The sequence below is a fragment of the Pseudogymnoascus verrucosus genome (assembly GCF_001662655.1).
Source record: "Pseudogymnoascus verrucosus strain UAMH 10579 unplaced genomic scaffold scaffold_3, whole genome shotgun sequence".
NCBI classification, from domain to species: Eukaryota; Fungi; Ascomycota; class Leotiomycetes; order Thelebolales; family Thelebolaceae; genus Pseudogymnoascus; species Pseudogymnoascus verrucosus.
Window position 1 is genome coordinate 488,308 of NW_017263654.1, and position 11,375 is coordinate 499,682.

The following is an 11,375-nucleotide window of genomic DNA, read 5'->3' on the forward strand; positions in this document are numbered from 1 at the left end:
ATATAGTTGAGAGAAGAATTGACAAGTAAGAACCTTTGTAAAAAAAAGTTTAGTTTATGAGAAGCATCGAGTATGTATTAAGGGCTACGGGTACCTATATTTGGGTTTTCGTGATAGTTTATCTTAAGTTGTAAACCTTAAATGACAGGCTAACATTTTGGCTGATATCACGTGAGTTGCTGTCGTCGCGCGATCCAAATTTGGTTTCGCGCGCAACTCAAGTTGATCGCCGCAGGAGGCTCAAATAATTGACTTCAGCTAATACCTCGACGAGGAGGTGACCGTCAAGACCACACATATCACAATCCTAGCTGTCGTCAGTCTGAACAAACTCATTCCACTCTTTCAGTCCGACACTTCTTTTCCGGGACAGCCGCGACTTGTGGCGAGGCGCGCAGAAGCGCAGAAGGTCACCCTCACACTTGACAACGCGCCACCTCGACCTCACCTCTATACATCGCCAACTTACGTCTCAAGATGGATAACATGGAGGATCAATACGATGAAGATGCATATGAGTTCGAGGGAGAGGCCGAAGAGCCTACAATCACGGCGGAGGCGTGCTGGACAGTCATTTCTTCGTTCTTCGAGTCGAAGGGGCTTGTGTCTCAACAGCTCGACTCCTTTGACGAGTTTGTTTCAACGTCTATGCAGGATCTGATTAACGAGAATTCGCAACTTACCTTGGACCAAAACAACCCTCCCCCGGTTAATGGCGAGCCGATTCAACTCCGTCGATATGAGATCAAGTTCAGGACGGTGTTTATTGCGGAGCCCATGATGACCGAGGGCGATGGAACGACTGCACGACTGTTTCCCCAAGAGGCGCGCCTACGAAACCTTACATACTCGAGTGCGCTTTATATCCATCTCGACAAGAAGGTCTCGATTGCCGTTGAACGCCCGACTCCACTAAACGAGCTTGATGACGACGAGCAAGCCGAACTGGCCGCTGGCGGAGACCACCCAACCAAGGTTGTGTGGGAAATCGAAGACCAGTCGATGTCTCAAGAAGAGGCTGCGAAACTACCAGCGAACGAACGTCCAGTGACAGCAGAGCCCTTCTTCATTGGGAAGCTTCCAATTATGCTGAAGTCCAAGTATTGCAACTTGAAAGATATGGACGACGAAGAGCTATACGGGTGGAACGAGTGTCCATACGATCAAGGAGGATACTTTATCATCAATGGCAGCGAGAAGGTATTGATTGCCCAAGAGCGCAGTGCGGCAAATATCGTTCAAGTCTTCAAGAAGCCGCCGCCAAGTCCTACGCCATTTATCGCCGAAATCAGAAGCGCTCTGGAGAAAGGCTCAAGGCTTATTTCATCTCTCACCATCAAGCTGCACTCTAAGGGTGATACGCAAAGAGGCAGCTTTGGCCAAACGATTAAATCTACACTACCATATATCAAGTCTGATATTCCGATAGCTGTTGTATTCCGTGCTCTTGGTGTTGTATCTGATGAGGATATTCTCAACCATGTTTGCTACGACCGCAAAGATACTCAAATGTTGGAGATGATGAAGCCTTGTATTGAAGAGGCTTTCGTCATTCAAGATCGTGAAGTTGCCCTTGATTTTATCGGGAAGCGTGGTCAGTCGCTGGGAGTGCCCAGGGACAAGCGTATCAAGCACGCGAGAGATATCATGCAAAAGGAGTTGCTACCCCATATTTCTCAGAAGGAAGGTAGTGAGACTAGGAAAGCTTTCTTCCTCGGATACATGGTTCATAAGTTGCTCCAGTGCGCGTTAGGACGTCGCGAAACCGACGATCGTGATCATTTCGGAAAGAAGAGATTGGATCTTGCTGGTCCTCTTCTGGCGAAGCTATTCCGTAATCTGTTCCGCAAGCTGACTGGAGATCTTTACAAGTACATCCAACGCTGCGTCGAGAACAAGAAGGAATTTAACCCTGCGCTGGGTATCAAGGCTACCACCCTGACCAATGGCTTGAAATATTCTTTGGCCACAGGAAACTGGGGTGACCAGAAGAAGGCAGCAAGTTCGACGGCAGGTGTGTCCCAGGTGTTGAACAGATATACATTTGCATCCACTCTGTCGCATTTGCGGAGAACAAACACCCCTATCGGTAGAGACGGAAAGATTGCTAAGCCGCGTCAATTACACAATACTCATTGGGGCCTCGTCTGTCCGGCAGAGACACCCGAAGGACAAGCCTGTGGTCTGGTAAAGAATCTCGCACTTATGTGCTACGTTACTGTTGGTACACCCAGTGAGCCTATTATCGAGTTCATGATCCAAAGAAGTATGGAAGTCCTGGAGGAGTATGAACCCCTCAGATCGCCAAATGCGACAAAGGTCTTCGTGAACGGTGTTTGGGTGGGTGTTCACCGCGATCCTTCTCATCTGGTCGAAACAGTTCAGGATCTTCGTCGAAGCTCTCTGATTTCCCACGAAGTCTCGTTGATTCGTGATATTCGTGACCGAGAGTTCAAGATCTTCACGGATGCAGGCAGAGTTTGCCGACCTCTCTTCGTTGTCGATAACAAAACCGACAGCGAGAATAACGGCAAACTGGTTTTCAATGCTGAGCATATCAGGAGGCTTGAGGATGATTTGGCTTTGCCAAATAACATGGACCTCGAGGAGAAAGAGGAACGTGGCTACTATGGTTTCCAGGGCCTCATCAACGACGGTGTGGTTGAGTATTTAGATGCGGAAGAAGAAGAAACTGTTATGATTGTCATGACACCACAAGATCTTGAGGATGGCAGAAAGGCTCGACAAGGATATACAGTAGCGACGGGAGTGGAAGACTCCATCAACGCCAGAGTGCAAACAAAGCCCAAGGCAACTTCGATGGTGTATACGCACTGTGAAATCCATCCGTCTATGATTCTGGGAATTTGCGCCAGCATTATTCCCTTCCCGGATCACAACCAGGTAAGCAAACACGTATTTTCAGGGGTAAAACATCGAATGCTTAATATATTTAGTCTCCACGTAACACCTACCAGTCGGCTATGGGTAAACAAGCCATGGGCGTTTTCCTTACGAATTTCGATCAGCGTATGGATACCATGGCCAATATCCTCTATTACCCGCAAAAGCCGCTTGCTATTACTCGCTCTATGGAATACTTGAAGTTCCGAGAACTGCCCGCTGGCCAAAATGCTATTGTCGCCATTCTTTGCTACTCTGGTTATAACCAGGAAGATTCCGTCATTATGAACCAAAGCAGTATCGATCGTGGTCTTTTCCGCAGTTTGTTCTACAGAGCTTACCACGATCAAGAAAAGAGGATCGGTATGAATGTGGTTGAGCAGTTTGAGAAACCTTTCCGTAGCGACACTCTCAAGCTCAAGCACGGAACCTATGACAAACTGGACGACGACGGAATTGTTGCTCCTGGTGTCAGAATCTCTGGAGAAGATATCATTATCGGTAAAACCGCGCCGCTTCCACCAGATGCGGAAGAACTTGGGCAGCGCACCAAATCGCATACCAAGCGTGATGCGTCGACTCCTCTTCGTAGCACGGAGAATGGTATCGTTGATCAAGTCTTGATCACCACCAACGCCGAAGGTCTCCGCTTCGTCAAGGTGCGCATGCGTACAACAAAGATTCCTCAAATTGGTGATAAGTTCGCCTCTCGTCACGGACAGAAAGGAACAATTGGTATTACTTACCGCCAGGAGGATATGCCTTTCACTCGCGAGGGTGTTGTGCCTGACCTCATCATCAACCCCCACGCCATTCCTTCTCGTATGACGATTGCTCATTTGATTGAGTGTCAGTTGTCGAAGGTTGCTTCGCTCATCGGAAAAGAGGGTGACGCCACTCCTTTCACCGATGTCACAGTTGACAGCGTTTCATCGCGTCTTCGTGACATGGGCTACCAGTCTCGCGGCTTCGAGGTCATGTACCACGGCCACACAGGCCGCAAGCTTGTTGCACAGGTGTTCTTGGGTCCCACATATTACCAGCGTCTGAGACATATGGTCGACGACAAGATCCACGCCAGAGCCAGAGGACCAACTCAAATTTTGACGAGGCAGCCTGTGGAGGGTCGTGCCAGAGATGGTGGATTGCGTTTCGGAGAGATGGAACGTGATTGCATGATTTCCCACGGCGCAAGTGCGTTCTTGAAGGAGAGACTGTTCGAGGTGTCGGATGCGTTCAGAGTGCACGTTTGCGACATCTGTGGTCTTATGACACCAATCGCGTAAGTTTCTCTTCTTGTTTGAGGATATATAACGGCTTGTACTGACAAAACTTAGGAAACTGAACACGCAGTCGTTCGAGTGTAGGCCCTGCAGGAACAAGACAAAGATCTCGCAAGTGCACATTCCTTACGCGACGAAGCTGCTCTTCCAGGAGTTGGCGTCGATGAACATCGCCGCGAGAATGTTCACCAACAGGTCGGGGGTGAGCGTCCGGTAAACTGGAGAAAATCTCTACGCTACCACGACGAGAAGCAGGCATGTAAGATGGGAGAGGCACAAAAGAATGACCAGCAGAAATAAGTGAGTGATGGCAGCGTTGGTACGGTGAGAAGGTGGGGGTTCGGGTCTTTGCATAATATGGAGTTGGGTGCTTGGGTTTATTGCCCCAGGAGAGTATAAAGAATGGTACACCACCGGAAAAAGGTGCTGAGATGCAATTTTCCTGCATTTATCGTCATACAGCGAAAGCGAGTCGATTGCGGAGGCAAGAAAAGGGAAACTAAGGGCAGACATAGTGCTACCTTTTTGTAGAATAGTTCAGAGTAATTCAAGAGAGATGGTTATTCGAAAAAAATACAGCTTATAGACTTGCAATAATGTTCCAAGTTCCTATCTATATATGTCTGCCTTTGAGATTCTTCTGCCGGTTTGGTTTCCGTATGTAACTCCTAATTCTGACGCCGCCCAATGCTTCACACTATATCCCAGAGTATCGTACAGCCCTCATTGAACCCGTCTACCACCCTTCGCTGTTTGTACATGCATGTTTATACACAGGCTTCCTTGCGACCACCCGTCACTGCACTCTCCCAGCGAACCAAGCTTCGTCACCGACCACCGCCCACATCTCCGGGCTTGGGCGGTTCAGGCGCGCCCCCACCATCATGGACGGTTTGTACTTTCTTGTAACTCTCCTCCAGAGCCTTCTGCATGTCGAAGTCAAGCTGGCGTTCCTTCTTGAGGCGCTGCTGCTCCATGTCGCGGACGACGCCGGCGTGCATTGCCTGGGACAGTTAGTTAATGTCTGAGCAGCTCAAATGATGAAGCGTAAGGAACTGGACATAGTGCCCCATAATTGGGAAGGAAGGAAGGTGAGTTGAAGCTTGCGGAGTGCGGGGGATTGGTGGGGAGAAGAGAGGGAACTGCAACATACCGATTTCTCAGCCTTTTGCTGGAAATGCACGAAGAAGACGGTGCCGATCGCAAACAGCGACGTTCCCGCCAGGGTAAGCTTGCTAGCCCTCGACATTGTGACAATTCTCCCCACGTATTGTGAGAGGGGCAATGGTTTATAAAAATCCGAGAATCTGTTGTTGTTCGGCGGTCCGTCCGTGAAGTGCAACCCTCCAAGTAGCGATTTGCAAAAGGTGGAAAATGCCGAGCAGGGGTCCGCCGTAGTGGAGTGGAGCTTCGGACGACGTACCTTAGGACCCAGCAGCCCGCGATAACGACAGAGCTTCGAATGTTCAACGCGTGATCGATATTGTACTACTTGAACACTTCTACGATTCCTGCAAATTTCGCTGGCAGAGACTGCAAGATGGTGCGATATACCTGCTCTGCTGTGGCTTGGGGTGATGGCTAATGATGGGGATACAGTCGGCTCAGAACTCAGCTGGTATCCAGACGCTGTTGGATGTAAGATGCCTGGTGAATCGAGAGGTTGGGAGGTGGAACTGACATCTACTAGGCGGAGAGAGAAGCACAGAAGATCGTTCAGAGAGGTATGTGATCTTGGGAGTTGATACTATATGTGCTGTGCTAACGTTTCTGCAGCGAGAGAGTGTATGTCATTCGAATATGCCCACCATAGCGTGCGGACATCGTATAGATCAGAGAACTGATATGGATATAGACCGTACAAAGCGCATAAAGGAGGCAAGGGACGAGGCAAAGAAGGAGATCGACACATACAGGAAGACCAAGGAGGCCGAGTTCAAGAAGTTCGAGTCTGAGGTACGTCTCGAAGTCCGGCCATATATGGCTCCTGTGCTGTGCCGCGCATGGCAACTACATCTATATCCTATCAATTCTGCGATTCACTAGATAAATGTACTGTGGCAAGAATAGTCATGCTGACTCGGCCTTTAGCACACGAGCGGAAACAAGCAGGCCGAAGAGGATGCGAACAAGGAGGCTGAGTCGCAGGTGAAGGAGATCCAGCAGGCAGGAAAGGCTGGGACGGATGAGGTTGTCAAGGCGCTGTTGAAGGGTGTTACGGATGTGAACCCACAAGCACCCCAGCGCGTTGTAGTGCCAGTATAAATGCAAGCTCTAGTGACGGCGATGGAGATGCATTGAAGACTAGGGTTTGAGCCACGGCGCGCTTCGGATAGACGGTCTGGGCTGGGGCTGCAAGGTCGAGGGTATGTGGTGTTTTGAGAGCGTTATTATAGATGTAGCTCACTACAGAAGTTGGAGAGTTATCAATTGAGCGTTGCACTCTACGAGCTATTGCTACATCTTCTCCAGCTTGTCTGGCGCCACTTGATTAAAGCTGATGCAGCCCACACTTCGAGGCCCAGGATTCATATATATATATTGATCTTTGCCCCTGGAGTCAAATATGACAACTGTGAAATGCATTCGAATTCTGTTACGATAGGCCCCCCACCACTGATGGAAGTTATCCCTTTGGCTTGATTTCCGAGAAACCGGCTTTAAAATATCCAAAGGTCCCTGAGTTATTAAAAGCCTCTATTTTATTAATATTTACCTTGAACAACTCAGGCAGAAGCATGGTTCATTATAGGCTGTTGTAAACCTTTGGGTGGTGCCTGTCATGCACGGTCCGTAGGCTTCTAGATCCTCGGACCTTCATCTACGTCACCGCCGAAAATGTCTAGCTCCACTTTCCAACCACCACTTCACATGGCAGTCGCGATGGACGTCAATGGCATCGCACCTTCCCTTCCAATGTGCAGATTTATAGAACGATGACAGTACTAGCTCGCCATCTCCGCTCAAGATGGCTGCCACGCAATGCGCCAATATGTGCAAATCCCCAGGGTATATATGCTCTCTCTCTACATTACTTGCGCCGGGAGCTGCACGGCTTTCATAGGACCCCTCAACTTCGAGAAAAGGCCGAAAATCCAAGCAGCGATCCTAGGATAAATGATTTGGAAAGGGCTATTGAAGATGATTTTGCGACTATTAGAGAGAAATATGGTATGCCTACGTTCAATTCCCAACTACATCCAATTGGACATTTCTAACAAACGTCACAGCTACGCCGAAATACCCAATCGTGCTCGCCCATGGCCTTATGGGCTTCGATAAGCTCAAATTCGCCGGCGATTTCATCCCCGGTGTCGAATACTGGCGCGGAATTGTAGAAGCACTGGAAGCCAACGGCGTCGAGGTTATAACCGCCTCGGTCCCTCCATCTGCCAGCATTGAAGAGCGCGCTCTCAAGCTCGGCCAGGATATTGCGCAGAAGGCAAATGGGAGGAGTGTCAATATTATTGCTCATAGCATGGGAGGTCTGGATGCGCGGTATATGATCTCGCGCCTCAAGCCGGAGAATGTTGAGGTACTTTCCTTGACGACGGTTGCGACGCCACATCGCGGGTCTGCCTTTGCGGACTTCATGTTTGAGGAGATAGGCCCGAAGAACCTACCGACGCTGTACAAGATATTCGAGGGCGTGGGACTAGGAACAGGGGCATTCAGTCAACTAACAAGGAAATTCATGATCGAGGAGTTCAATCCCAAGACGCCTGACAAGCCTGGCGTACAGTACTTCTCCTACGGCGCGGACGTGCACCCTGGTTTCTGGAGCGCGTTTAAGCAACCGCATAAGGTTGTGGAGAAGCTGGAGGGTCCGAATGATGGGCTGGTGAGTGTGGGGAGCAGCAAATGGGGCACGTATAAGGGGACGTTGGTGGATGTCAGCCACTTGGACCTGATCAATTGGAGCGCCATCAGGGTGTTCATGAGTAAGATCAATGGGGGGAAGAGGAGGTTCAACGCTATTGCGTTCTATCTTGACATTGCTGACATGCTGGCCAAGGAAGGCTTGTGATGAGCGGCTGTGGTCTGAAACTTTGTCACGTTTTTACGCGTGGCAAGGCAGATTTATTGGGATTTGGGGTGTGAAGCATCACTTTAGGTTAGAAAGAAGCGGTGCATATCGCCCACTACAGTATGGCGGTATACTGCGGCATCTGGATGAGGGGGAAACACAGAAGCCCAGGCCTCTCTCTCCTGTACAATTAGTTCCATACGCGCTGGTGGTTGAGGCGCAGTTTGGATTAGAAATAGATACCCAGGCACATAAGCCAACCAAGCGCTCCCTTAATCTCCCCCATCACAAAAGCTTGTTGGGAGGCTCGATTTGCATGTTGATACGTATGTTACTCGTCTGGTCTTTCTGACCTTTCTGGCCTTTCTGGTCTTGTGTGCGGCGCTATGCTGTCCCTACTCGTCATCTGTGGCTGAGCAAAACGTTTCAATGTCAGCGACGCGGCATTATGGCTGGCGGCGTTTAGTTATGCCTCAAAAAGGGTCTAGTGTCTGCCATTAGGTATCCCGGGCTAACGTTAACGCTGAGCCGAGCCACTAGCTGTCGTAACTATACGGTTGAAGCTTCCCTGTCGGTATGACGACGGTCGCTCTCGGGGTTCGTATACTGTTTTCGGACCCGGCGGCGGGGAGAAGTGCATTGCATCGAATTATTTTCAGCCCTTCACACAAACAGCAATTGTTCCTTTTCGAGCGCTATATCCTCCTCATACTCCTCCTGCGCAAATATTGAGTCTGTCTCATTTGTAAATATTCGCAATTGATTCACTATTCCGAGCCTCTTATTCAGTACCTCGGTGAGGGCGCATTCGTCGCCGCCAGTAACGTCGAATCCCAACCCAACGAGGTTGACGCCAGAGTCTGGCTATTCAGTAACTGGGGGATTTTACACCGACAGCAGCTACTACGCTGTAAACCACCTACTTTACCTGTAAGCTAAAGAACAACCCCCTCAAATGCCACCACCACCCGCTGACAATGTCTCTAGCACTGAGCGTCGGGTCCTTTCGCCACGGTGCCCCAACCATGTCCGTCCGCGTTCACCTGGACAACCCGCACGCCTTCTACACAAACCTCGACTTCATAAGCGGCAAAATCGTGCTGAACCTCCTCACCGATGAGACCATATCCGCCATCGTGGTGAAGCTGGAGGGGGAGAGCAGGACGGTGCTGATGAAGCCACCACCCATGCCGCATGAGCCAAGGCGGCGCGATGATAGGAGCAGGATAGCCATGGAGAACCACAAGATCTTGTACAGACTGCAGACTGTCTTTCCGACTGTGAGCAGCACAACTCCGACTGCCAAGGCGTCGTTCACGCTTGGGGCGGGGCACCACGAGTATCCGTTTAGGTTTAAGATTCCGTACGGACTACCCCTCCAATGGTTGAAATAACCCACACACTAACGTCTTACGCAGGTTTAATACCATGTGCGGTGACCCGAATATGCAAGCCATCGGCGTTGGGTTGGGTGGCCGCCTCGGACTCATGGAGATGCCGATGCTCCAGCAACATATCAGAAAACCATTACCCCCTTCCCTAGGCGGTTTCCCAGGTGAAGCAGAGATAAGATACTTCGTCAAAGTCACAGTCCAGCGGCCGTCGATATGGAAAGAAAACAGGAGAAACGAGATCGGCTTCAAGTTCATGCCCATCGATCGCCCACGCCCCCCTGCCTCAAATGCAGAAGCGTTTGCACGCCGGCCATACGCTTTCCAAGCTGGCTCGATCTCTTCGAACGGCAAGAAACGAGGGATGTTTTCGCGCCAGCCAACTTCTTTATCGCCTGTTGCTCCGTCCGTCTTGGTCGACGCGCGACTGCCCAGCCCGTCGATTTTGGTATGCAGGAAACCGATCCCCATGCGCATCATCGTCAAAAAGCAGAATGAGAGTCCCGAGTACGTGTTTTTAGTCGGGCTGCATGCCGATCTTATCGCCAAGACGGAGGTTAGGGCACAGGATGTGATGCGCGAAGAGCTGAGCACTTTCCCCATTGTCAACCTCCAGGGCCTCTCTATTCCCATAGGCAATCCCAGTGAACCGGTTGGGACCGAGACGACGCTTGATGATACGCTGTGGGATCGTGTTCAGCTTCCGCCGACTGTTACGCCTTCGTTTCATATTTGCAATTTGACGCGGAAATATGAGCTTCAAGTACGCGTTGTACTAAGCTACGGATACCCAGGCGAGATTCAGGTACGGACCCCCCCTTTTTCTTCATTCACCCAGTATACCCATTCTGGAGTCATCTGAGATTACCTATGCTAACACCCTCCCAGCCACAAAAACAAATAATCCCCCTCCGCTTCCCCGTCGAAGTCTACTCCGGCCTCACCCCCTCCCCCGCCCTCCTCAACGCCCTCGCCAACCGCACCTCCACCACCACCGCCGCCGCCACCACCACACCCCACGAAGCCCCCGCCATGCCCCCACGCCCCAGCGGCGCCCCAGCCGCCCCGCCCATCGACCCGCTCTACCCGCCGCAAATGGGCACCGCGAACGCGGACCTGATGGGCGACGCGCCGCCGAGCTATGAGGATGCGATGGCGGATGATATTGGTCCGCTTGATGGACGGAGGGAGTATAGCGGGGTGGCGAATGAGAATTCGCCTAGTGAGGTGGGGGGGGAGAAGGGGGGGAGAGGGGCGGTGCCGGGGTACTCGGCGCATGACAGCAATGGGGGAGGGGGAGGTGCGAGTGGAAGCGGGAGTGGGGGGTTTGTTGCTTGAGGGGCTTGGTTGGGTGTTTGACGGATGTAGGAATGTGGAGGGGGGAATTCGGTTGCATTTGCTCGGTGTTTGGAGATGGGAAGATATCAACTGGGTGGCGGGCGTTTTTTGTGGGTTTTTTATATGTCTACCCCGATTTAACATCTGAGTGGGCGGCTAGGTAGACTGGGGTGGGTGGGGGGGGGGGGTTGGCCTGGATGTGCCGGATAGATAATAATTAGATATTATACATCATTGTTTCAACGGTCGAAATTCGTTGCTGACATTTTACCATGATATGCAAGGAGGCACGTTTGTTTTACAGCCCCATTTTACGCAAGTCTATGCATATTGCCTTCTACATTCTATCTATACAGTGGGAGCTTCCTAGTTTTTATAGACCTTTACTTCTTAGGCTACATTAAGCCTGTGTTGATTAATGCATTACAAATA

The 11,375-nt window shown here is 50.7% G+C and overlaps 5 protein-coding genes across 5 annotated transcripts; 4 read left to right on the top strand and 1 right to left on the bottom strand.

Moving 5' to 3' along the window:
• Positions 1-239: 239 nt before the first annotated feature.
• RPB2 (DNA-dependent RNA polymerase II) lies at positions 240-4,781 on the top strand. The gene is made up of 3 exons (XM_018270703.2): positions 240-2,904; positions 2,958-4,186; positions 4,242-4,781. The coding sequence occupies exons 1-3, from the start codon at positions 478-480 to the stop codon at positions 4,402-4,404; spliced, it is 3,819 nt and encodes a 1,272-aa protein (XP_018134490.1). The 5' UTR covers positions 240-477; the 3' UTR covers positions 4,405-4,781.
• VE01_01178 (uncharacterized protein) lies at positions 4,746-5,511 on the bottom strand. Its single transcript, XM_018270704.2, has 2 exons — positions 5,341-5,511; positions 4,746-5,191 (listed from the first exon to the last, which is right to left on the bottom strand). The coding sequence occupies exons 1-2, from the start codon at positions 5,434-5,436 to the stop codon at positions 5,015-5,017; spliced, it is 273 nt and encodes a 90-aa protein (XP_018134493.1). The 5' UTR covers positions 5,437-5,511; the 3' UTR covers positions 4,746-5,014.
• A 124-nt stretch (positions 5,512-5,635) lies between these two features.
• On the top strand, positions 5,636-6,713 carry VE01_01179 (uncharacterized protein). Its single transcript, XM_018270705.2, has 6 exons — positions 5,636-5,730; positions 5,787-5,825; positions 5,878-5,911; positions 5,964-5,972; positions 6,043-6,143; positions 6,279-6,713. The coding sequence occupies exons 1-6, from the start codon at positions 5,728-5,730 to the stop codon at positions 6,450-6,452; spliced, it is 360 nt and encodes a 119-aa protein (XP_018134494.1). The 5' UTR covers positions 5,636-5,727; the 3' UTR covers positions 6,453-6,713.
• A 339-nt stretch (positions 6,714-7,052) lies between these two features.
• Positions 7,053-8,464, top strand: VE01_01180 (uncharacterized protein). Its single transcript, XM_059463337.1, has 2 exons — positions 7,053-7,358; positions 7,418-8,464. Exons 1-2 carry the CDS (start codon positions 7,124-7,126, stop codon positions 8,212-8,214), a joined length of 1,032 nt encoding a protein of 343 aa, XP_059320045.1. The 5' UTR covers positions 7,053-7,123; the 3' UTR covers positions 8,215-8,464.
• Positions 8,465-10,943, top strand: VE01_01181 (uncharacterized protein; the record flags this gene model as incomplete). The annotated part of the gene is made up of 4 exons (XM_018270707.2): positions 8,465-9,144; positions 9,202-9,577; positions 9,633-10,410; positions 10,494-10,943. The coding sequence occupies exons 2-4, from the start codon at positions 9,240-9,242 to the stop codon at positions 10,941-10,943; spliced, it is 1,566 nt and encodes a 521-aa protein (XP_018134304.2). The 5' UTR covers positions 8,465-9,144; positions 9,202-9,239.
• Between the last annotated feature and the right edge of the window lie 432 nt (positions 10,944-11,375).